Raw genomic sequence first — 24,197 nt, forward strand, 5'->3', positions numbered from 1 at the left:
TGGAAATTGATACAAAAATAACACTTTTCTTGAAAATGACAGTATACCAGGTGCCATAATTTTACAGGATGCTTTAGACTGTCATTTACCAACATCCTATTAAGGTATTTCGCAAAAACTTGGTAGTTTTATTTTTCGATGTTTGCAAATGTTGTATATTCCCTTTAATAGGTGTCTCCCTATTGGCGCAGCCCCCCTTTAGGGGAAAAATTTTGCTGTCGAAAGTAGGTTATATTTGTTGCTCGTGGTCTAATTAGTAAAAACACCGAAATTTGTGGGAAAAGGACAAGGGAATATTGGGTTAGGGCACATTTAATTCGGAAAATGTTTGTGCACAAGCCTATGGGAAAGTCTCCCTATTACCGGTAATTATTATTATTATTATTATTCATAAATACCTCAGACAGTTTAGCTATTCCTATTGGTCGAGAGCCCGTCACATGGCCGGTATTAAACGGATGATAAAGACATGGCTAGCTGGTCTTAAACACTTTTCCAGTGTCACAATAAAATGTGGACTCCTAAAAATCCAGTGCCTCTTACCGTTTCATTGGTTGAACGTTCACAATCCTCACGTAGGCATGCGCAACACTACAAGCGAGTCAGAAATTTATAGTTCTAAATTCAAAACGCAACGCCCCAGGTGCGTTCTGCGTGACATCGCGCAGAACATGTTACGCGCGCGTCAATCTCCATAAAAGGGTTGTTTACATCTTACTCGCCAGCTGAACACTCCATTATTTTGCTAGAGGGATGTTTCAAAAAGCATGAAGTGAACTTGTTGAACAAAATCGGGATTTTTTGAACGAATTATTTGAAATTTTTTTACGGATAAGGTATTTATGAATGGGAATAAATATGTGCTCGGTCGGTATTTATCACTCGTTTAATACCGCTTAGAGTCTGGGTGCTGATAATTACCCTCGCCTCCGGCTCGGGTAATTATCAGCACCCAGACTCTAAGCGGTATTAAACGAGTGATAAAAACCTCCGGAGCACACATTTATTCCCTTATTATTATACTGCCTCAATCACATTACTGGTATTTAGCACATCTCTGGTGTCCTACTTTTGGGGCAAATTTTACACATACATACATGTACATGTACTTGTCTTTGTCGCACAACAATGTTCTACGTTTTTTTTTTATAAATATACACAAATCAATGAGTGTGTTTACATTTACGTGACTAAGTCCTGCATCGTATCACTCATTCATTTGTGCGTATTTATAAAAAGCACGACATTGTCGCATGACAGTGTATGTGTATAGTGTACGCGTATGTGTAAATTGGCATTTAAAGTTGTTTCATCCTCTACAAGTTTTTTGTTTTCTTTGGGAAAAGATCATTGTTTTTCTGCTTGCATCACATCAATGATAATCTGTGCATCACCGGTTTCCTTATCCCACAGTTGCTTCATTATCTCCTCGTCTTGGTGCGCCTCTTCCATGCAGTTGCGGAACCGCGACAGACAGAGGTGCCAGCCACAGCGCGTACAGCGCGTGTGCACGCGACGCAACTCCTGGTGTAGCGACCAGCAGAGGGCGCACTTGCGGCTCATTTGGCTCCTGGCCTGCACGTACTTGTGCGATTTGCGGTCCTTGCTGTCATCTTCATCCGCACTGTCGCTTTGATCGGTGGACGTCGAGTCGTGACTTGTGTCTGCTTCAGTCATGTCAGTGTCTGAGCCCGACTGTACAACAGAATCAGGTTTACCCAGCAAAACCAAGCCCTCTATAATCTGTTCTAAGGAATCTGATTCAGTTAGCATCCCCTCTGATGCGGAGTAAAGACTCCCGATGTCTTCGGATGTTGAAAAGTAAACAGCTAGATGGAGGTAGTGGTAAAAGAACGATTTCCCGAGGACATGGCCACTTGAACATTCTGCGGAGTCTGAGTTGGTAGTATCAGGGGTTTTGGTGAAAAGGTCTTTGTAAACCAATTCTTCGCATGGTATGAAGACCTCTTGCCAGGATTGCGGCTTTATCATTCCGTCTTCACTTACATCCTTGATTGACAGGAGTTTTGCAGGAGTGGCTCTGGCAGTAGTCACATTTAGAGAGGTATCATGCCATCTCACATTGACGACATTTGAGATGTGTGCTGTCTTCGGATCACCATTGTCGTCACTTTCAACAGAGGGCACTTTCTTTGAGCCACTCAATGCATGGTCCAACTCTTTTTCACCCTCTTCACAATTTTCGGCCCTCAATTTGGAAGCATTTTGCCTGTTGGCCGACTTTGGCTCAGTCCGTTTTGTCCCAACGATCCGGTATGATTGTTCACTTTCTAGCGCCGTTAGTGTTCCATTGCAAGGAGTCTCACCCGAAGTTGACTTCCCCAAATTCAATCCGTCTACTTCCTCACCAGACTTCCTTGACGACAAGTTCAATGTTCCATCCAAAGATACTTCACAAGACGGTGAAAGTATCTTCATGTAGTTACGTATATCTCCCTGATATCCTTGTCCATCTCTCAACGAGATCTCAGCATAACACTCAAACTCAAACTGAGCAAAGAAGACCTTAAATATTCTCTCCAATTGATCAAAGGCATATTTCAGTTCCTTCAAAGGGGACCCATCTTTAACAAAGGCGGATTGTGTCTGTTCAGTATGGTTTTCTGTTCCAGTTTGTTGGTTTGGCTTCTCAACTGCAGTGTCTTCTTCCGTGTGATCGGTGAGTCGGAGAACTTGCAGAAGCGTGAAGAAGCGACTGCGCTTCATTAGATCTCGTGGCCAGTGGCTCCCCTGATCTGGCTGCTCCCGCCAGAAGGCTCCGAAGCAAACATCCTGCTGCCCTCGCATGATCAAGACGACAGCGAGGAAAGCGTACATCTCCTTCACTGTCACCTCTTCCCAAGAGCCGTCCTCGCTAGCGAATGAGGGCTCCTCCAGAATCCTCTTCCAGGCATCTACGTTGGTCAAGTCGCAGATTTTGGTGAGGAGATCGACGGTGAAGAAAAGGAAGAATGACTGTAGAGGCCTGCAGATGCCTTTCTTGAGGTCCTGAAGGATGGCGTTTGGGTCGGCGTGAGGCGATGGAGGTTCCAGCTTTGGCTTGCTGAGTGGGGGCTCCTTCTGGCAAATGTTTGAGACATTTGACTGTTCTCTGTAAAGAGTAGAAATAGTAATAAAAAGCGCTTAAAATACCCACAGAACTGAGTCTAATTAACATATCCAAGTGCCTCCATTAACCCCCCCTAGTATTCTGCACTTCACAACCTTTCAAGTTTTGCAAAACCACTTTTGTCCACATAGTTAGCACCTACACTTCAAATTCCTTCAGGTAATCTTATGGAGTATGGATGACACTTTAAGTCCTGTAGCTGTATACTCCCCAGGGAGTTGAGAATGTCTTAGGAATGTTTTATTGGCCCAATGAGCATTAGCCTATTTGAGGTATGCCCGACACAATGAGCTCCGTGCGCCAACAAAAGAGGGCGCCCTTTTACCTAGCAACAACGTCCCATGGGCAGGACATTAAGCTGGTTGATGCACACCGTTCCTTGTGTGTGACGCACGTACACCAGGGGATTTGTACTATGCACACGCAGTGGTAAGGCTGCGCGTCGCAACAAAATTGCAGTCAGGCAAGATGGCATCAGTCGGTGACCCCCAACTGTACTTTCTTTGCCGGTGAGGGGGTACTTGTGAATGGGGCGGATAGGAGGGCGCTGTTTGGTTTGAGTAAATACAAAAGACTTTACCTAAAGCAAACAGCGGCCTGCTATTGTGTCTGCCATACCTTGAAAAGGCTAATGGTAACAATGATGTAGCACTTTGAGTACCAAAACTGGTCGATACGTGCGCTATGGGCTCCGTGCGCCAGTAAAAGAGGGCGTTTTTACCCTTTTTCAGAGCCCCGTGGACAGGACACACTGGTGTGCATACTGGTTCACGCGCGTATAGCACGAAGTACGCACTACTCATTTTATTCTAAATGCCCACAAAGCCATAGCGTCTTCGTGTGAGCATCAGGCATCGGCAGTGCGTTCGCATGTCTCTGGTTCCCAGACCAGTTATCTATTTCTGATGAATCGTATATTCATCAGAAATACAAGTCGGAATCTTTTGGTCAGGGAACCAGACTATGGTCTCCCCCAACTCTCCCTTTCTTGCCGGTGAGGGGGCACTTGCGAACAGAGCCCATATAAATACACATTTTTACATTATTATCCAGACCAAGATTATTACCTTGGTCGCTTTCGGTTCTTCAATGCCATTGACAGTTTTATCTCATCTCCGTCACAACCTCGTTCCGCCTCGCTCCCTGTCCCATCACTAGACTTGAGCGTGCTCCTTTCTCTTCCACTGTCAACCTCTATCTCGTTGGCCGTCGTGCTGAGCTGTCTGGAGGAAGGTTCGGACCACCAAGTCGGAGTAACGGACGATGCGCTGGAGTCTTCATCACAAGGACTCGGGGAGAAGTTTGGACTGTCGCTGCGAACCCTGCATTGTAATAAAGGGAAATCATTGATAATTGTGTTATGCATCATATGCCAACCCCCCCCCCCCCACCACTATTTTGTTCAAATTTGGCACAGTCGGGTGGGAAAACTGTCTACAGTGGCCTTCAACAACAACGACGCACCACCATATGCATGTGCATCACTAAAGGCAACAAACTATCCACAATGCCTTGATGTTGAACAATCGTCATGAATGGCAATTCCAGCTTTACGTAATGTCCATGCTTTTTAACCAGTTCACGCCCGGATTATTTTGACAAGAATGGAACAAGGCGCGGGATTACTTTTCACTCGACCTCAAGCCAGGCGGTTGAAGCCATCACCCTCGGGCAGCACACTCATAATTATTTCTGGCCTCGCTCGCTGACAGATATTTCCGGCCTCGCTCCCTGCGTGTTAATCCGTTGTCCATTCCGAATACCACAAAACCTTTGCGTGTATACACATCATCTAGCGCCAACTGGTTAAAGAGCTCGCTGAATAAATCTGACAATTTTTCAAATCTTATACATCCATCATCTAGTAATGGTCAAGGAGATTACAGACTAGGAGCTTTGGATCATTTCTCTGAATCATTAATTAGATATCAAGTTTAATTGGCTCCGTCACGGACGTTACACTTCTTTTCATAGTGCTGGAATTGTCCAAATATTCTGAGTTAAGATACTTCTAACACCCTTGAGAACAGCAGTGGCAACAAGAAAGCATTTTCACATTTTAAAATCGGAATCTTACTGCTGCTGAACAGGTTCACATTCTGAGTCCCACCATGGTGATTCGTCAACGTCTTGCACATCTCGCGCCGAACGGCGACCGTCAGAGTCGGACCACCACGATGGATCTGCAGGGGATGAACATGGGGCTGGACTACCTTCAGTGTCAGACGAAACACAATCTGAGGACATGGTCCGAGAGCACAGGACTTCACTTGTGGTTGACAATTTTCTGCAAAATGAAATCAAGTATATTCTCATTAGGTATTATTATAAGATGGAATTTTTGAATATCTTAATGAATGGCAATTCCAGCATAACCGATCCCGTTAGCTTGAATGCCGTTACCTCGGTGGTCCAGTTAGCTCTGTGGTCGAGTGGTAACATCTGCAATAGAAAGCAGGAGGTCGTGGGTTCGAGTCCCACCCGAGTGATTTTTTCCAACTTTCACTCGGGATGTAACACACTGAGTATACAGTGTTTAAACGGCGGTGAAGGGCAAAACCTAATTTGATTCATTAGGTATTGATTTTTAGGCAGTGTAAATTTGATAGTAAATCGGTCCTAGACCTAAATTGGGGCACTAGAACTCTTTTTTTTTTTATAGAACTTTGACTTTGGTCGGTCGTACTAGTACAGTCCCTAAATTTTGTTTCACTCTCGTATCGGCAGTCCCACTGAACATGCATAGTGAAAGATTGCCGCCGGCAAATCTTTAGTAAGTGTTAGCTTACCGGCATTACCTCCGGCAATATCCACTATCTTTTGTTATTAGATTCTTTCCACCAAACTAGTATGTCTCTTATTATTTCCCCCAATGCGCAGAGTAGACTCTACTTTACATTGTTTTATCTTTTCCCTAGTGAATTTGCATTGCCACAGTATTTAAGTACGGCCCAAGAATTAATCAGTGAATGAGGATGCAGCTAGACTCGCCAAGCGCAGCCGGTTCTCAGCATCGAAAAGATCACTTCTCTTGTCATGCTTGTTGCGCATTCTTCTTAATCTTAAGAATGTGCGCTCAATCTGGAAGATTTTTTGTTGAAGATTGTGCAAGGATCCAGTTGCGCAATCATAAGAATGCGCAAGCACTTATGATTGCGCAAATGGTAAGAAAGCGCACAAAATATTGCGCCTATCAATATCGATCATTATCAATTTGTCAATCAATCATGTCAAATGTCCCCCCCCCCCCTCCCCATATAATGTATAGCCATGTTGAAAAACATATTAGGCCCTATCATGATACTGCATCTTTTCAAAAAGTTGTCGCTCAGTTTACCTCCTTGATTGAGTCACTTTTCCGTTTTCGATTGGAGTCCAACTCGATCGGGCGATCTCGAATTCTCGACACGGCTAGTGCACCGCGCGCGAAACATGTGTTTATTCACTCTATCCTGCCAATGGAGGGCGCTAGTATTATTTCCGCTCGGATAGCACTCAGTCCACGCCCCCTTAAAATCAGGCATCCAGACCAGATCTGGACATTGCCGGTTCCCACTATCACTATTCAACGTTGAACTTGTAGTATTTAAGCTGTTTTTATGTTTTGTTTTGTATTGTTTTGCTTTTAATCTGAAAGTAAGCAGGACGGGATGAATGTCCACCCCCCCCCCCGATAAAATAATACAGTGGACTGACAGTACTAGCGCCCTCTATTGATTGTACAACTTAATGATGAATATTCATGAGGAGATGTGTCATCTGACAAATTTATCAAAACAAGATGGCAGCCAACGGGGGTGTGGGATTCGTTCGGACTCGAAGGGAAAGTACTTTCCGGCGGATGATTTCCGATATTATCATGGAGAGGGGAAAGGCATGCTGCCCCGAGAATGTCGAAGGTAGCGTAGCTGACTCGCAAACGGGTACGCGAGGTGGGAACAGCACGACAATGTGTTGTGTTGGTGTTTGGTGGTGCCTGGTGGTGCCACTGGTGGTTCGCACTTGCAACATTTCCGTGCTTTCATGCATCGCACGCATCTCTTCCATCATGTCCATTCATTTTCACATGACCGTCCATGATATAATCAGGGTGACCGTTTTAGCCGATTTTCGGCGAACTTTGACAGAATTTTTTGTTAAAAAACGAGTTTGACAGAAAATTTGACAGAATGGATTTGTTGGCAGATTTCTGGCAGAATTCTGCAAAAATGGTTAGGCCTATTTGACCAAAAAACAAAACAAATTTGAACAAAAAGTGTACATTTGTTTAAAAAAGCTTCAGTCCTTCCAAACAAACCCTTGCACAATGGGGCAGGTTGACTAGTCTAGGTACTGAGGTTCACTGGGAAACGGACTTCGTCGTGGCAGGATCCGCGTTTGCCGAAATTTACCAATAATTTCACAACATCTTTATGTGACTAGAATGTAATTTGAATCTGAATTAAGGCAATACTACCAATCTGTTTGTGATTGTAAGTGTTTATAGTATATTTCCAGTATTTCTGGGGAATTTGGCAGAATTTTGATAAATCTGACAGATTTTTGATGTGCATTTAGCAGAATTTGGCTGGGACCTTACGGTCACCCTGGATATAATCACAAGTCTTGTGTGATACATACATGCCTACACACTCATACTTAACAGAGAGGACGGAAAGATTCCCATATCTGGCCATCAGTAATTGTTCCCTTAAATGACCTCTCAGCCATCAGAAAGTGATATATCCTAAAAAGTCCAAATTAACATTTTTACTGAGAACACACTTAAATTTTTTTAGACCAGTCCCATAGGGTTTGTGCACAGGGTGACGTGATGGCCAGATATGGGAATCTTTCCGAGAGGACATGCATTTTTGTCGTTCTGCTTGTTTTCAGTTGGAATCCCACGTGTGGTGTTTGTGCATGGCTTGATTTTGTCTGCCGGTTGTTTTGTAAAAAAAAAAAATGCAAGTTGTTTTTGTTTGTCAATGTTTGTTCAAATCAATCATTTGTGGGAGTAGCTATAGTCTATAGGGCAATAGGCCTTAATATGAAATTGAAATACAGAAATTGCAAATTCGGCACTGCCCCCCCCCCCCCCAACTTTGGCTTTAAAGTTGCTGCTGATAAAAATCATGTGGTAATCGTGTAGCTTAGGACACCTCCATTTTTACAAGTTCCATTCAAAAAAAAACTTGCAAATTTATGACAGTCAATTCCAATGACTGTTGCAGCCTCAAACAGTTTTTTTTTTCTTTCAGATTAACTTGTGTTTTTTGTTATTTTGATAAGTAGGCCTACTTTTGAACAAAATGTGACTTTCTTATCTTTTTGGCACTCCATATTGTTTACTCCAATGTTACACATTGATGTTTATTCAGTCACTAACAACTTCAGTGACGCTCATCTTTGCTAAATATAACAGCTTTTGACAAGTAACAGTCCTTCTGTTTTGAGGCGTGCGATCACACCCCCACGCCATCACACGCCTAAAAGCTTCCTGATCAGTGCGAAGAATCGCACGCCTGAATCCCTCTGTACCGCACACCTCAGCATACATTTACGGCATAATTATACTTCATAATTTGTGAAGAATAAAGTATGTCGGTGAAGAGAAAACTGTATTGTAAACCAAGATTAATATTTTGAAAAACAATACCAGATTGTTCAGTCCCCGCTTGGACCACAGAATCACACGCCTAGAAAAATCACACGCCTAGAAAAAATCACACTCCTAGAAAAATCACACGCCTAGACAAATTCAGGTGTGCGTTTTTCCACACACCTGTGATTTTCAAATCAGAAGGACTGAAGTAATATCTGCTAAAACCTCAAGTTACATGTAGGACTAGGAGTACTCTTAGAACTATGACCTTAGTTCTAGGAATAATGTAGGAGTACTACACGTTTTAACATTTCAATTCAAACCTTTGATAAAGATACTTTGCTGAAAGAAGATCTGAATACAAAAATTCCGAGTCCACTGTTTGGGTCATAAAAATAAACATTTCCACCTTCGATATCCCCTAGAATTTTAAATAACCAACAGAGTGGCATCTGGATACTGCATTCTTTCCACTTTTGCCTCACGGTTGGTATTTCAGGCCATCTGATTTAGAGGGAAAACAGATACAAGAATATCATGCAACTTTTAACTCTAACCTTCCCAAATCCTCCAAAATCCTCTTTGCAAAATGGAGGATTTGGCAGGATTGAGGCTATGTTGCAAACTTGTGTGGCTGAGTTTGGAGGATGCGCTGTGTGAAGGTCTTGGGCCAGACCGTGTGTTGCTCAGCTGTGCATAAATTTTGGCCACGATTATACATGTACTTGAAATCCTCCGCACTGCTCCAGGATGTCACTGGCTCTCCTTCAACATATTGACAGTGATTGCTTTAGGGTTTTGCAGGATTGAGGCAGTGGACACCCTTGCACATGTTGCAAGGACCACATTCAAGAAATAACAGAGGATTTTGCAGGATTGAGCCTGTATGCAATTTTTATATGGAGGCAGTTGGAGGATTTTTGGCAGGATTGAGGTTGCATAATCAAATAGTTAGTTTGTTTTGTAATTCGTTGCAGATGGTTTTGTGCACATTCCAATGGAAGTCAACTGTTTCTGGACGCAAGTCTTTGCCCAGCATTTCCTCACAGCGTCGGACGAGCACAGAGACGACATGCTGTTTTTTGTTTATCGTCAAAGTTCAGCAACCAGAGCTGAAAAGCAGGCAAGTTTACAAAATGTAGGACAAGTAAAAAAAGAATAATAGTTCAGGCCTAGGTTATACTTGAAATCCTCTGCACTGCTCCGGGGTTTCACTGGCTCTGCCTCAAAATATTAAAAGTGATTGCTGGAGGATTTTGCAGGATTGAGGCAGTGGTCACCCCTCCAAGGGCCACATTCAAGAAATAACGGAGGATTAGGCAGGATTGAGGTTGCATCCTAGCTAAACATACGTGGTTATAGTGCATATTGATAAACATTAATTTACAAATGTAGTACCATTAATTGATAAAAAAAAAAATCTGTGGTATGAACCCTCGTCATTTGTGCCAAAATCCATTCACATTTTTTGGTCAAGATTTTTTTTTTAAAGGACACAAATGAAAGAAAAAACTATACATGTATGTTCTCACCGTGTATTTTTCTTTTGACAATTTCTTTTATTTTCATTGTTGTTCGGCCCAATAATTTCTGCAGAAAGAAAAGGTAAACAACAAAAATATTTAGTGCTTTTGCTGAGGATAAAGTACCTGCTCAGTTGAATCTTGGGAAAAGGTTTCTTCGGGCCTTCTTGAATTCTAATCTGCTTCTTTAAAAAGTAATGGACAAATCTTTCTTTTTTACTTAGTCATATGAATGCTTTAAATGGTCTTTTCAACTTCTTTTGCTGCGACCAAAATACATGAACCTTCGCTATGGAATCTTTGGAAAGGGTTGTTTATTTCTGTATTGAATGACAAACTGCTTACATTTTACGGTTTATATGGAAAGAATCCTAAGTTTCTTTTAAATCTGGTATTTTAAAAGAAAACTCTTCTTTTCAATAGCACTGAATGCTTCTTCTTCTGAAAAAAAACCACACTTTTGAATCATCATAATTTTAGAATAGATTTCTACATTCTATCTTAAGTTACAAACTGCAGTTTAATCTCGGTCTGAAGGTGGCTTGCGGGGTTTTCCTCTAGTTCTAAAAGGTGTCCTCTTTCAAAGGCTCCGTGAAAATTGAGCCCAGAAAAGCGACATGGGAAATCGGTGGAAGTGCCTTTTCATTGGGTTTGATTTCCGAGTTTGATTTCTGAGGCAGTATGGATAAAGTTGCTTGGGTTACACGTACATGTAGCTTCAAATGTACACACTTGGTGATGGGAACGGCTTTGCATTAACACTTCGCCAGTTTTTTGTGTGTGTGAGGCACTATATTTGCCCCTAATTTTTATTTTAGAACTATGCTCTGGTTGCCTATTTTTTCTTTGTTAGGAGAACATGAGTTGCTCCTCAATAAGGGTACATGTATTTGGCGAAATGTAATATTTTGTTGCTCACGCCAGGCGGCCAAATTATTGTATCAAATTAGGTTTTGCCCTTCACCGACGTTTTTTAAACACTGTATACTCAGTGTGTTACCTCCCGAGTGAAAGTTGGAAAAAATCACTCGGGTGGGACTCGAACCCACGACCTCCTGCTTTCCAGTGCAGATGTCTTACCACTCAACCACCGAGCAAACGGGATCGGTTGGCTGGTTCGAATCTGATGTACATAGCAGCGGGTACCGCATAAACTATTATAAGATGGAATTTTGCGTCGGGGTGATATAAAAAAAAATTCCATCTTATATATAGTTAAAAACGTCGGTGAAGGGCAAAACCTAATTTGATTTATATCACCCCAACGCAAAATTCCATCTTACAAATTATTGTACTTATCTGTAATGCCCAGTGACAAAATGATTAACCAACTGCTGAACTGAGTCTACCGGTACTTGCTACATGTAGTTTAACAAGCCCTGTGTACATTTCTTAAGTAGAAAACATTTAAGAGTGCAAAGCTTAAGCATGTTAAGTAGTCTTGGGTCTTTTGTTTCTTACGACCTACTGTGATTTGACTTGATTGACTTGTGATTTGACTTGTAATTGATAAGTTTGCAATTTGATTTTTGATTGACCGTACGTACTGTATAGGACCTGACTTCTTATAATTTGACTCAACTAATGTTTAATTTGTCTTGTGATTGACTGGTGATTTGACTTGTGATGACTGGTGGTTTGACTTGTGATGACTTGTGATTTGACTTGTGATTTGACTTGTGATTGAGTTGTGATGACTTGTTACCTGACTTGTGATTGACTTGAGATTTTACTTGTGATCGAGTGTGGGGTTGACTTGTGCTTGACATGTTACCTTACTTGGGATTTGACTTTTGATTGACTTGCGATTAAGTTGTGAAAAACAAACTTTTAAAAGTTTTACCGTGCATGATTTAAAATATTTTAAAGATTCTTGTTTGTTACAAGAGTCTACTTGATTTTTCTGTTTGACCTCTGATCTTATCCTCCTATCCAGACTAGAATGGAAGTCTTCCGTAAGGATTCTAAGAATCTACCGAGTCTTGGTGATCCCAATATAGACTGGGAGGAATCGGTCTACCTCAATCTCATCCTGCAACAGGTGAGGAGTCTATAGTACTCAGGTGCCGCAAGTCGCGTTGGAATCGTTTGGTCAACAACGTTGAGTCGAGTGTAGTCATAAAGTCAAGTTGTCTTCATGTACGAGACAATTTGAGTCACTGACATTTTAATGCCCTCTTTATGTAGTATCACACATGTAAGATAACTTTCAGCCTATTTTTGTTTTTATTTCTGTCGTGCACGATCTGGCTTTGGCCTTGCCGGTTCTCTTGCCTTATTCAAGTCGGATACAGGGGCATCACCAGACCAATTCAATTGGGAAGGGGAGGGGGGTGGGTTTGACAACAAATTTGCCAACGGTAGCCAGGAATTGTTTTCTGGTCAGCCAGCTGTTGCAAAATCCCACCTAAAAAAAGGGGGGGGGGGTGTTGCTGCAAACGACCTTGGACACTATTGGACAATAGGTTTCATAGTTTTGCACAATTTTACCGAAGAGCATAATGGGACACGAATATTTTTTTGTGGGGGGAGGGGGGGTAGGGGACACCCTGCGTCGCCCCGCTAGCAACACCCGTGCTCAAATAACACAGAAACTGAATTTAGATTTCTACAAGGACCATTAAGTGAGATTTTCTAAAGAAAAGTGAATCAAGTCTAATCATTTGCTTGCAGTGACTTGAGTCAAGTTATTAGCTTGTTTGACTCATATGAGTCAAATCACTCATAATTGTGACTCGGTTGGACTTGAGTCAAGTCACTCACTCAAAACATTACAACTCTGTGCCCTCTCCTGCAAGGAATCCATATTGAAGCTGGCCCTAAACTTGGCTCTCCTCAATCACTTTGTTTCTTCTCCTCCCTTACAGTATGACTACATCTTGACCTGTGCCGTCTGCACCAAGACGGACGACAGTCTGTCCATCCTCAAGAAGCACTCCCAGCAGGTCTACGCCTCGCCTTCCAAGCGACGCATGGACTCCAAGGGGGAGGAGAGCGCAGTGTCTTACCCAAACATCTTCTTCATGATCGACAACTTTGACGAGGTGAGCCTTGTTACATGTGCATTGCTAAGGGAATAAAAGTGTTTTCGTTAGGTATTATAACACTCTGTTTAAGACCGGTGGGAGTCTGGATGGATAATTAACACCCATCCAGACTCACACTGGTCTTAAACAGAGTGTTTAATGCCGACTGAACACATATTTATTCCCATTCAGAAAGACCTTTTCGGTCAAAAAAACAAATCTTTTCGGTCCAAAAATCAAAACAAGTGAAAAAACTAGACGTTGCCAACCATTTTGTTCAACAATTTTACTTCATGTTTTACGAAACACCCCTCTGACTATAATATGGAATGCCCCTCCACAACTCGTCACCTTATAAGGACATTGGCGTGTGCGTCGCGCGTACTGCGCGATGTCGCGCAAAACGCAGCTGGGCTGGTGTAGTGTGAATTTCGGACCATGAAATACTGATTCACCATGTTCACTGGTAGTATTGCGCATGCATACATGAAGAATGTGAACGTTCAACCAATGAAACGTTAAAGGGCACCTGATTTCATGGGAGTCCAAATTTCATGTGACACTGGAAAAGCATTGAAGACCAGCTAGCCATGTCTTTGTCATCCGTTTAAGACCGGCCACGTGACGGGCTCTCGACCAATTGGAATGCGTAAACTGTCTTAGGTATACATTTATGAATAACCAATTATGTTGAGTTGCTGAGAATAGAAATGTACTCAGCACAGAAGTTATTTGCTAAGCAGAAACAGTTAGCAGCCAAAATGTCATGTAATTTATATTTCTTGTGACTGGTGCTCGGCAGATATGTGCTTGGCACACAAATCCGCTTAGCGAAACTTTTATGAGAAGAATGAAATTTGGCCCGGGACCCTGTTTCATTGCACTAGGCAGAAAACATTGCTTCTAACTAAAGGCAATTTTTTTTTTTTTAATAGTTGTGCTTTCGTTTACCTGAGGCCAAAAAAAAAAAAGTCTCCGGTTTCTGGTATGCGCGCGCGTCGCCGTAGCCATGCGCGTCGGCAAAATGAAAAAGTTTTTTTTTTCAATACAAGATGATGTCTCAAGACCGCCAAACTCACTGGTTTGACTGGAATCCTGCTGCTGCACAATTTTAACGTGTTTTTAGATGGGGTTATGATCGAGAATAAGCTTTATGTGGCCTCTCTGGACTCCCATATATTTGCACTAAGTTTAGTCGGGCACCATTTGCAGTCATCAGCCGACATTTGAAGCCAAAAAAAAAAAAAAAAACAGGAAAAAAAAAAAAAAAAAGCCGCGTCGCCGCACCACTTTTGGGGCAAGCTCCATACCAGAAACCGGAGAATTTTTTTTTTGGGCCTGATCTACCCTATTTTTACGGCCGAACCCTAAATTTGTTAACGGCAAGTCAAAAAATACATATTAAAACCCCCCCAAATATTGTGTTGTCTTTTTCTGTCACACACAAAACCAATTTCAGACCTACATGTGATATGTACCGACCCTATTTTTGAAAGGTATGTACATTGTAATCGCAGCGGAACTACCGGTATTATTTTTCTTGGCCTAAGAGAAATTCTTGTTAATGTACCTCTGACATCTATAATTGTGTAATTCTTATTCACTCCTCTATGTATTCTTCCTCCAAGAGTGATTATGTGAAGCAAACGATCTACCCAACAAATACAAATTAGTTTGAAGTCATTCTTAAAGAAAATATACAACATTTGCAAACATCGAAAAATAAAACTACCAAGTTTTTGCAGAATACCTTAATAGGATGTTGGTAAATGACAGTCTAAAGCATCCTGTAAAATTATGGCACCTGGTGTGAAGTCATTTTCAAGAAAATGGTATTTTTGTAAAAAATTTCAAGCGGTGGTCGGCCGACCACCGTTGGAAAAACCTAACTATTTTTCAACTACTGCTCCAAATTTACCATTAATTCAGTCCAAATTTTGTTTGCTATTGGTTACATGTTCATGAACGGGTGCAGGCCAGCTAGACTGGTACCCTTACCTTACAATTTTCCGGCATCTAAAATTGATCCATTTTATATTTAGTGGAGTCAGGGAACCAGACTACTTGAACAGTTTTGTTTTTCTTGGTTTTTCCAGCATTTTCAAACACAAAACTTCAAACATGTCAGTGTAACAATATTTGATCTATTATACTAACCCCTCAAATAGTTCATTTCTGAAAATTACAGCAAAAGCCAATGATGTACATTCCCTTTAATGACACTTGAATGGCAAACTTCAAAGTTCAGAGGTGACACTGACAGGAAAAAATGTCACTCTTTGAACCCTAAATTCATCTAGAATGACCCAAGTCCAACAACAAAAACGTTCCATCGGTTTGGTGCACCAGTGGTTTATTTTTGAGGATTTGGATGAGTTCCTTCATGCAGCAAAAATGCATACGTGTAAGGAGTTAGGGTCAATAATCAAATAATAAATGAAACCCTGCAAACACAACTGACAGGGAAAACATTTCAGAGCCCGATATTTTTTTTTCGTCTTCATTGCCCCGCCGTGAGATCACACACAGAAATAATTCCCATCCATTGATTCTGCCCCAAGGGCCTTTAAATTCTATCCACTCGGATGCCCAGGACCATTGAACTATGCGTACGTTAAGGCTTATCGGGTTTACTTAAACATCGGCTCAGACGTTTCTATATTTTTTTTTAACCGGACTGCTTGATCATCAATTTGCCCCAGGTTGGATCTTCGGGCTGACTTCATACATTAATGATGAGATATAAAATGCACTCTGCCATGACGAAATTTTTTCCCAACCGCCATATGTCTGAACCTAATGGTAGAATAAATTAGCAAAATATAAAAAAAAATTGATGTAATTGATTTTCTCTTGTGTATATTTCACGAGTGACACAATTTTTGTGTGCTTAGATTAATACCCTCCTGCTGTTTGAACAGTCACAGACAGTCAAAAAAAGTCTATCCACTTTCCCTGCCATGCCTTTTACACAGGCTAGTCACCAATAGTCAGATTATATTTCAGAATTTTATACTATGATTTATGACTGGACATTGTTTTATTGCAGTCTTACATGTATGTTATATCTGCTGTATGTCTGTCTAGAAAAAAAAAACCGAAAAGAACAAACAGAATGAAACCTAAATGAATAATGAGTTTACATTAATGTTTGCTCAATCTGTACCGGTTTTCCCCAAACTACGATACAATGTGCTTAGCTTTTTTCGGTCGGTAAATGTTGATGGTGCCTTGCAGGGCTACCAGTTTATAATACAGACTTTAATACATGAATACAAAAATATATACCAGGATATGAAATATTCATGAAAGTTCAAACTCAACAGCCTTGTGCCTTTTTACATGTAGTTCAAGCTTAACATATACCGGGTAAAACACGTTTTGACCAAAGTTTGTTTTGCACAAATATTACATTGTACATGTACATACATATTTGTGTAAGGCTAGTTTACACGTCTATGGAAATTTCCTGCATCTAGAATGTCCAGTGCGTATTGCATGTGCTGCCACTCAAAACTCATGAGATACACAGAAAATATGCAAAAGTACATGTACTTCCGACCTGCCTTGGGGCAAACTAGACTTGATACATATGTGTACATGTTTATGTACGGTACGTGTCTTGAAAATGCTAGTTGGTCCTGAGACAGAATGAAACATGAGCTGCACACTGCATATTTCAATGTGGAACAAATGTATGTAGGGTTCAAGTGTACGCTTGCTTAAAGAGTGCACACGATCAGTTTTCTGTTGTTGAACAGCCAATTGTTTGTTTTATTGAAACATGTTCCTGACTTTTCCTATAGGTGTTTGGTGACGTTACAGTTGACGAAGGCCAGCTTATATGCGTGGAGGTTGTAGCAGCTGAGAAGGAAGGGCAGTACCGTAGCGTCATCTTCCTGGGATCCGTCAGATATGAGTCGCTCCGACGAGTCTATGAAGCCAGGGTGAGTCAAGCAAATCTCATTCCTATAGCTATCCCTAACAGTCCTGAATCCTCCAATTTCAAAATGATTTTGCACACCCCCTAGGGAGTTAAGGATAACACATGATGAATTCTCACTGGATATCACAGGCTGAAGTCATCTTGGGTGCCCCATGGTGCATGAATGTACATTGCGAATTGTGTAGTTTGTGATGTGTACATTGCGTGGCATGGGCGGCACAGTGCATAAAGCTCCTGCCTCTCACCGCTGTGGCCCGGGTTCGATTCCTGGCTCGGGTCATACATGTACATGTATGTATGTGAGTAGAGTTGTTCGTTGATTCTCTCCTGTGCCTCAAGGGTTTTTGTTCGGGTTTGCCAGTTTTCCTCCCTCTGCAAAAATCGACACTTTCGATCTGGCTGTGCTCCGTGGTCAGACATGGGTCGTATGGCGGCTGCCTAAGGCGCCTTTACATGCCTTTGGCTTGACCACGTTGTAGCTGTTCTTGTAGTTGGGTTCCCTGACCCTACTTCAGACAAAACGGAGCAATTTATAGACGCTGGAAAATTGTCAGGTCAGGGAATCAGACTAGCTGGCTTGCGTCTGTTCACGGATGTGTAACGATTGCAAACAAAATGTGGCCTTACAACTAAATTTGGTTAATTGGGGGCAGTATTTGAAAAATAGTCATATTTTCCAACGATGGTCAGCCGACCATCATTGGAAATTCATACAGAAATTCCAGTTTTCTTGAAAATGACAGCATACCAGGTGCCATAATTTTCCAGGATGCTTGAGACTACTGGTAATATTCACTTACAGTCAAGTATTAAAGGTATTTTATAATCATTTGGTAGTTTTGTTTTGTGATGTTTGCAAATGTTGTATATTACCTTTAAAGCAAATCCTGATATTTGTTGTTTCTCCGATTCCATTGATGTCAACTATAAGTTATAATTGTTATAACACAAACCACAGGCTAGTATGACCTCCCGTGTAGCAGCCTCCATGGGCCTGTACGGCCGGGGCAAAGGTCGCGTGGAGTTCATCCGGATGAAAGGGCCGGAGGGCAAAGGTTACGCTGAGGTCGCGGTCAGCCGGCACCACCGGATCGGCTCGGTGGACTACAGCAGTAGCGAGGATATGAACTCAGGCATGGAGAGCAATGTGGAGTCACCAACGGAGGAGGTAAGGATGCTTTGGGGCTAAGTCTATGACTTAGTAGCATTGATATGCTACAGTGCATATCTGTAGCCATAAATTAAAGTGCCCTTAGTCTGTTTCTGGATCAAACGATTTGTGGCTACGGCTATGACTTTGTGGTACTGATGCTTGTATGCTACAGTATATATCCATAGCCAATAGCCATACATAAAAATACCCTTTTAAGTAGCCTGTTTCTGGATCAAACAATTTGTGGCTACGGCTATGACTTTGTGGTACTGATGCTTGTATGCTACAGTATATATCCATAGCCAATAGCCATACATAAAAATACCCTTTTAAGTAGCCTGTTTCTGGATCAAACAATTTGTGGCTACGGCTATGACTTTGTGGTACTGATGCTTGTATGCTACAGTATATATCCATAGCCAATAGCCATACATAAAAATACCCTTTTAAGTAGCCTGTTTCTGAATCAAACAATTTGTGGCTACGGCTATGACTTTCTGACATTTTATAGATGCTGTAAATAAAATCCATAGCCATAACCAATAGTGCCCTTTGTAGACAAACTGCTTAGCCTTAAACTGTGTTTGAATTGACTGTTTTGTGGCTATGGCTATGACTTCCTGGCATTACTTACAACTAAGAGTATCCACAGCCATAACCGAAAATGCCTTTTTTTTTTTACTGGTGAGCCTAAGGCTGTGTGTAAATTGACTCATTTTGTAGCTACGGCCTTGACTTTGACATTGATTTGCTACAGTAATGATCCATATAGCCATCAACAAAAAGTCATTTTCGGACTGATTTTCTGGAACTTCGCATTCATCTGAAGCTTTGGCTTCACCACAGGCTCCTAATACATGTAAAACCTGTAATGTAAAACCAAATGAAAATACTCTTTGCCCAGTCTCGGCATTAAACACCTTACGATTTGAGTTCAACTTACGAATGCAATGCAAGTAAATGTGGACATTATGGACAATTCTGACATTTGTTAATGAATGACTTAACTAAAAACCGTGTATTACCTTAATTGAACTTTTACTCCGGTAGAACAAACCCATCTTGAGGCAGCCCAAGGCAGACGTAGTCAACAACAATCTTGTCAAGACGGCGTTAAGGAAGTCACGCTCCGACAGCGAGACGTTGGGTCAGGTGGAGGATGATGAGAGGAGGGTGAGGGATGAGGAACGCGCCATGTCAGAGGGTAGGTACAGTGCTTAGCAGCAGCAACTGCAGTAGTAGCGGCAGCAGGGGTCAGGGAGAGGATGATGAGAGGAGGGTGAGGGATGAGGAACGCGCCATGTCAGAGGGTAGGTACAGTGCTTAGCAGCAGCAACTGTAGTAGCAGCGGCAGCAGGGGTCAGGGGGAGGATGATGAGAGGAGGATGAGGAACGTGCCATGTCAGAGGGTAGGTTCAGTGCTTAGCAGCAGTAACTGTAGTAGCAGCGGCAGCAGGGGTCAGGGGGAGGATGATGAGAGGAGGGTGAGGGATGAGGAACGCGCCATGTCAGAGGGTAGGTACAGTGCTTAGCAGCAGCAACTGCAGTAGCAGCGGCAGCAGGGGTCGGGGGAGGATGATGAGAGGAGGGTGAGGGATGAGGAACGCGCCATGTCAGAGGGTAGGTACAGTGCTTAGCAGCAGTAACTGCAGTAGCAGCGGCAGCAGGGGTCAGGGGGAGGATGATGAGAGGAGGGTGAGGGATGAGGAACGCGCCATGTCAGAGGGTAGGTACAGTGCTTAGCAGCAGCAACTGCAGTAGCAGCGGCAGCAGGGGTCAGGGGGAGGATGATGAGAGGAGGGTGAGGGATGAGGAACGCGCCATGTCAGAGGGTAGGTACAGTGCTTAGCAGCAGCAACTGCAGTAGCAGCGGCAGCAGGGGTCGGGGGAGGATGATGAGAGGAGGGTGAGGGATGAGGAACGCGCCATGTCAGAGGGTAGGTACAGTGCTTAGCAGCAGCAACTGTAGTAGCAGCGACAGCAGGGGTCGGGGGAGGATGATGAGAGGAGGGTGAGGGATGAGGAACGCGCCATGTCAGAGGGTAGGTACAGTGCTTAGCAGCAGTAACTGCAGTAGCAGCGGCAGCAGGGGTCAGGGGGAGGATGATGAGAGGAGGGTGAGGGATGAGGAACGCGCCATGTCAGAGGGTAGGTACAGTGCTTAGCAGCAGCAACTGCAGTAGCAGCGGCAGCAGGGGTCAGGGGGAGGATGATGAGAGGAGGGTGAGGGATGAGGAACGCGCCATGTCAGAGGGTAGGTACAGTGCTTAGCAGCAGCAACTGCAGTAGCAGCGGCAGCAGGGGTCGGGGGAGGATGATGAGAGGAGGGTGAGGGATGAGGAACGCGCCATGTCAGAGGGTAGGTACAGTGCTTAGCAGCAGCAACTGTAGTAGCAGCGACAGCAGGGGTCGGGGGAGGATGATGAGAGGAGGGTGAGGGATGAGGAACGCGCCATGTCAGAGGGTAGGTACAGTGCTTAGCAGCAGCAACTGCAGCAGCAGCGAAAGCAGCAGAAGCAACAGTGGGAATACATGTAACTGCAGCGTCAACAATTGCAGCGGCAGTAAACTGCAGCTGCAGCACCAACAGCAACAGTCTCGCATGTTGCATTTTGGTTTTGACATTGTTGGCATCAAGACCTGAAGCCAAATTAACCAGAGATAAAACCAAAGTTTCGCTTCTTGTTAACTGTTACGTAGATCTTTAGTAGAAACGTCCAGCTGAAGCTGTCTATTAAATACCATGCAGCACATTTTAATTCTTTGGATCTTCATAATAAACTGGTGCCTTGTTTTCCTTCTTCCATTCTGTAATTTATTAGATGGTGTTCAAATATCAGAGACTCAAATTGACTCCAGCATAAGTTGACTCGACTCGACTTGACTGCACACTGTGCATGCTGTGACTCGACTCGACATTCTTGACCTAATGACTCTCTTCGACTCAAGTCACTTCCTTAAAGTTCCGTGACTCGTTACAACTCTGTATTTATTAGCACAGTTTTCTGCTACTCACTCCTAATTAAGCGGCGCAATGAAATTGGGCCTTAGTTCACTGTGTTTGATCACTGCAATGTCTGGTTCCTTTTGCTTTAGATGAGCAAGGCATCACAGAGGGATGGAGAAATCGCTGGATGCGACGGACATCCACCGCACTAAGACGGTTCAAGAGAAGCCAGGTGGCTAGCGCAAGGCCTCTCACGCTAAACGTCCACTTAACCTATGTCACACTACCATGGTATCGCATTATAGGAGGTGAGTATCAAGTCACCACGAGACAATCACAGGCAATCACAAGTCATCATAAGTCATGAGTCAATTACTAACCAATGACAAGTCAATTGCAAATCAATCACAAGTCCGTGTACAAGTTGTCACTTACAAATCACACACATAGAGCTACATGTATTTTAAATTGCTACAGCGCTAACTCCTAATTCGCGCAGACATTTTGAATTCATGTGCGTAATTGTAGAACATAATTGCATTAGATGGAGTGAATTTTGAAAGTGTACTCTAAATGCAATGCGCAAGTACATTACGCAAACAACTTAAGTGCGTCATTAAGTGCATCATGACAGTTAAAAATGTCATGGCAAAAATCAACTGCAGCAGATATTCCCACTTGTTTGTGCAGAGCAAAATATAGCACTCATTTACTGATGGTGCGTTCGGTTTGGATCTGTTACCCCTGTGACGCATCGCGGCTGCGTTGTGTCCTGCAAACCGTTTCATAAAACACCTCGTGTATGTCTTTATTCTACACACAGTAAATAGTCATCTGATATTCAGCAACGAGTCTTCTCTTGTAAAATGTATATAGCGTAAAAACAAAATGCCGGACGTTTTATGCGGTTGTGTAGGAAAACATGCTCTTGCAGTGGAATTTTACCTCGAAATTTCAAATGTACATGTAACATTCAAACAACTTCACATTCACTATGGTCTCATTTGCTTTGTCCACAGATGTTCTTGAAACTCAAAAGCAGCCAGTGCTGAGCTAGTATTAGATTCTACCCCTCCAACGTTACCATGACAACTCAGGACAGTGACACCACATTGCTGCCCCACCCCCATGAGGCCCCGCCCATCCCATCAGGCCCCGCCCATCCCACAGTCGGTGAGGTTTCTTTGCTATTTTTCTACGGGCCATCACAAAACTGCAGATAATTCTGGTTTGTTTGTTTTGCGGTTTCGTTGGATGGTACACTATTAACATACTGTAGTAAACACAGTGTGGTCTGAAGAAGGTTGTGATCATCGGTTGAGGAAATTTTGGCCGACATTGCCTGGTATGAACCTTTCATGAAATTCGGAAGCCAAAGAAGATTTTTGTTACATATTTGGCCGAATGTTTGGTAAAGGTGTGTCGGTACATGTGAAAGTGGCATTCTACTGTATTTATGAACTGCCACATATTGAGAGATTGTATAAAAAGCTTGGGGAATTCTGTTTACGTTGTGATCCCTCCGTCATGGCAACACATCTTTGATTCTAACGTGTTTTCAGCGTGGGCATGTTTCTAGAAACTGCGCATACGCACAATCACAGTATTCTTTTGTCAACTGAGAACAGCGATTTGAACAGACAGTGTTCAAAATGGAATTTTCCCGTGTCTGGTAGTTGGAGCAATCTTTTTGAAAGATTGTAATTAGGGGTTTTTTGGGTTTTTTTTTTTATGTTTTGGGAATTTCCAATCCCACAATGCAACAGAATGTTACTTTGGTGGTAGTGGTGGGAGAAGTCGGAGATTTCAAAATCCGGTTATCCAATATTTTTTTCAAACCGAATAACTGTTAGCTGATTTCACCTGAAGTTCCCATCCAGCTCACAGTAATGCCAACAAAAAGTGACGAGTGAGGTGCCGCATGCAATGCCCTCCCAATGACTGGGAATAGTTTGCAGAATTCAATGACCACTGGGCCTTTACAAAAACACTCAAAGAGCTGTAATGTTGACAAAAAATGGATGGGAACTCTCTGATAAGTCAAATGGGCAGGCTATTCACATACCAAGAAGGCCACTAGCAAGTGAATGCGGTTACAATCAGAGACCATGGAGCAAATTGGGGGATGTTCCAGTTTGTTTTTTTAGCTTGCGTCGTAAAAAATGGAAGGCTTATTTTTGTTTAAGGTTGGTTTCGAATATCTGGTTTCCAAAATCGAAACTGAATTGTGGACTGGAATTCAAACTGAACTTAAAAAAATCCATATCAAATTCTGTTACTAATTGGTAGCATACCTGTCTGTCAATGCCCCCCCTCCCCTGACATGACCACAAACTGACATGACCACAACTCTTTTATAATTCCTTCAACCTGTAAAAAAAGCAAAAACCGAGAAAAATCAAACAAGTGAAAAGGTAAAGACCTTTGACATTCCAATAAACAGTATTTATATGTATATATTTGTTTTATATATGTTTTTTTGGTCGGTTGGTAGAAACTAATCAGCCATTTGCGAGTTAAATTTGAATGAAATCTGGAACGCTGACTCAATCCAATGCTTCGCACATTTTAACTTTGCATCCTCCCGACCACAGAGACTGTTACTATATCACGTGATTCGGGGCAAGCCTTATGCTAGCAACCCCCAGCTCCGGCATGGTCTGGTGTCTTTGTGCCATTCTCACCCATTGTGAACAATGTATTGGTGCTGAGCGTCTCTTTGAACTATGCAAGAGCTTGCTCCGAATCATGTGATTAGCAACAGTGTCTTTGGTCTGGGGAATTCAAAGTTAAAATGTGCCGAGCATTCTGGGCAAGTCAGTGTACCAGATGTTTTTCAGATTTAAATCCCGAAGGGTATAGGTCACTCACAAATGGCTTATTGGATG

The 24,197-nt window shown here is 42.6% G+C and overlaps 2 protein-coding genes across 4 annotated transcripts; one reads left to right on the forward strand and one right to left on the reverse strand.

Moving 5' to 3' along the window:
* Positions 1–1,017: 1,017 nt before the first annotated feature.
* LOC119726080 lies at positions 1,018–6,552 on the reverse strand. Its single transcript, XM_038197699.1, has 4 exons — positions 6,468–6,552; positions 5,208–5,417; positions 4,198–4,452; positions 1,018–3,112 (listed from the first exon to the last, which is right to left on the reverse strand). The coding sequence occupies exons 2-4, from the start codon at positions 5,375–5,377 to the stop codon at positions 1,348–1,350; spliced, it is 2,190 nt and encodes a 729-aa protein (XP_038053627.1). The 5' UTR covers positions 5,378–5,417; positions 6,468–6,552; the 3' UTR covers positions 1,018–1,347.
* Positions 6,553–6,873: 321 nt separating this feature from the next.
* Positions 6,874–23,213, forward strand: LOC119726091 (uncharacterized protein KIAA0930 homolog). 3 transcript variants are annotated; one of them, XM_038197721.1, is made up of 9 exons: positions 6,874–7,029; positions 9,692–9,837; positions 12,174–12,278; positions 13,105–13,281; positions 17,070–17,210; positions 18,168–18,377; positions 19,413–19,566; positions 21,459–21,617; positions 22,329–23,212. In XM_038197721.1, exons 1-9 carry the CDS (start codon positions 6,912–6,914, stop codon positions 22,364–22,366), a joined length of 1,248 nt encoding a protein of 415 aa, XP_038053649.1. In that variant the 5' UTR covers positions 6,874–6,911; the 3' UTR covers positions 22,367–23,212. The 3 variants fall into 3 exon arrangements, with proteins under 3 accessions (XP_038053649.1, XP_038053636.1, XP_038053643.1); XM_038197708.1 differs by having other exon boundaries at positions 6,882–7,062; positions 22,329–23,213; XM_038197715.1 differs by having other exon boundaries at positions 6,882–7,053.
* The last annotated feature ends 984 nt before the right edge of the window (positions 23,214–24,197 follow it).

The sequence above is a fragment of the Patiria miniata genome, unplaced genomic scaffold (assembly GCF_015706575.1).
Source record: "Patiria miniata isolate m_02_andy unplaced genomic scaffold, ASM1570657v1 HiC_scaffold_1, whole genome shotgun sequence".
Classification (NCBI taxonomy): domain Eukaryota; kingdom Metazoa; phylum Echinodermata; class Asteroidea; order Valvatida; family Asterinidae; genus Patiria; species Patiria miniata.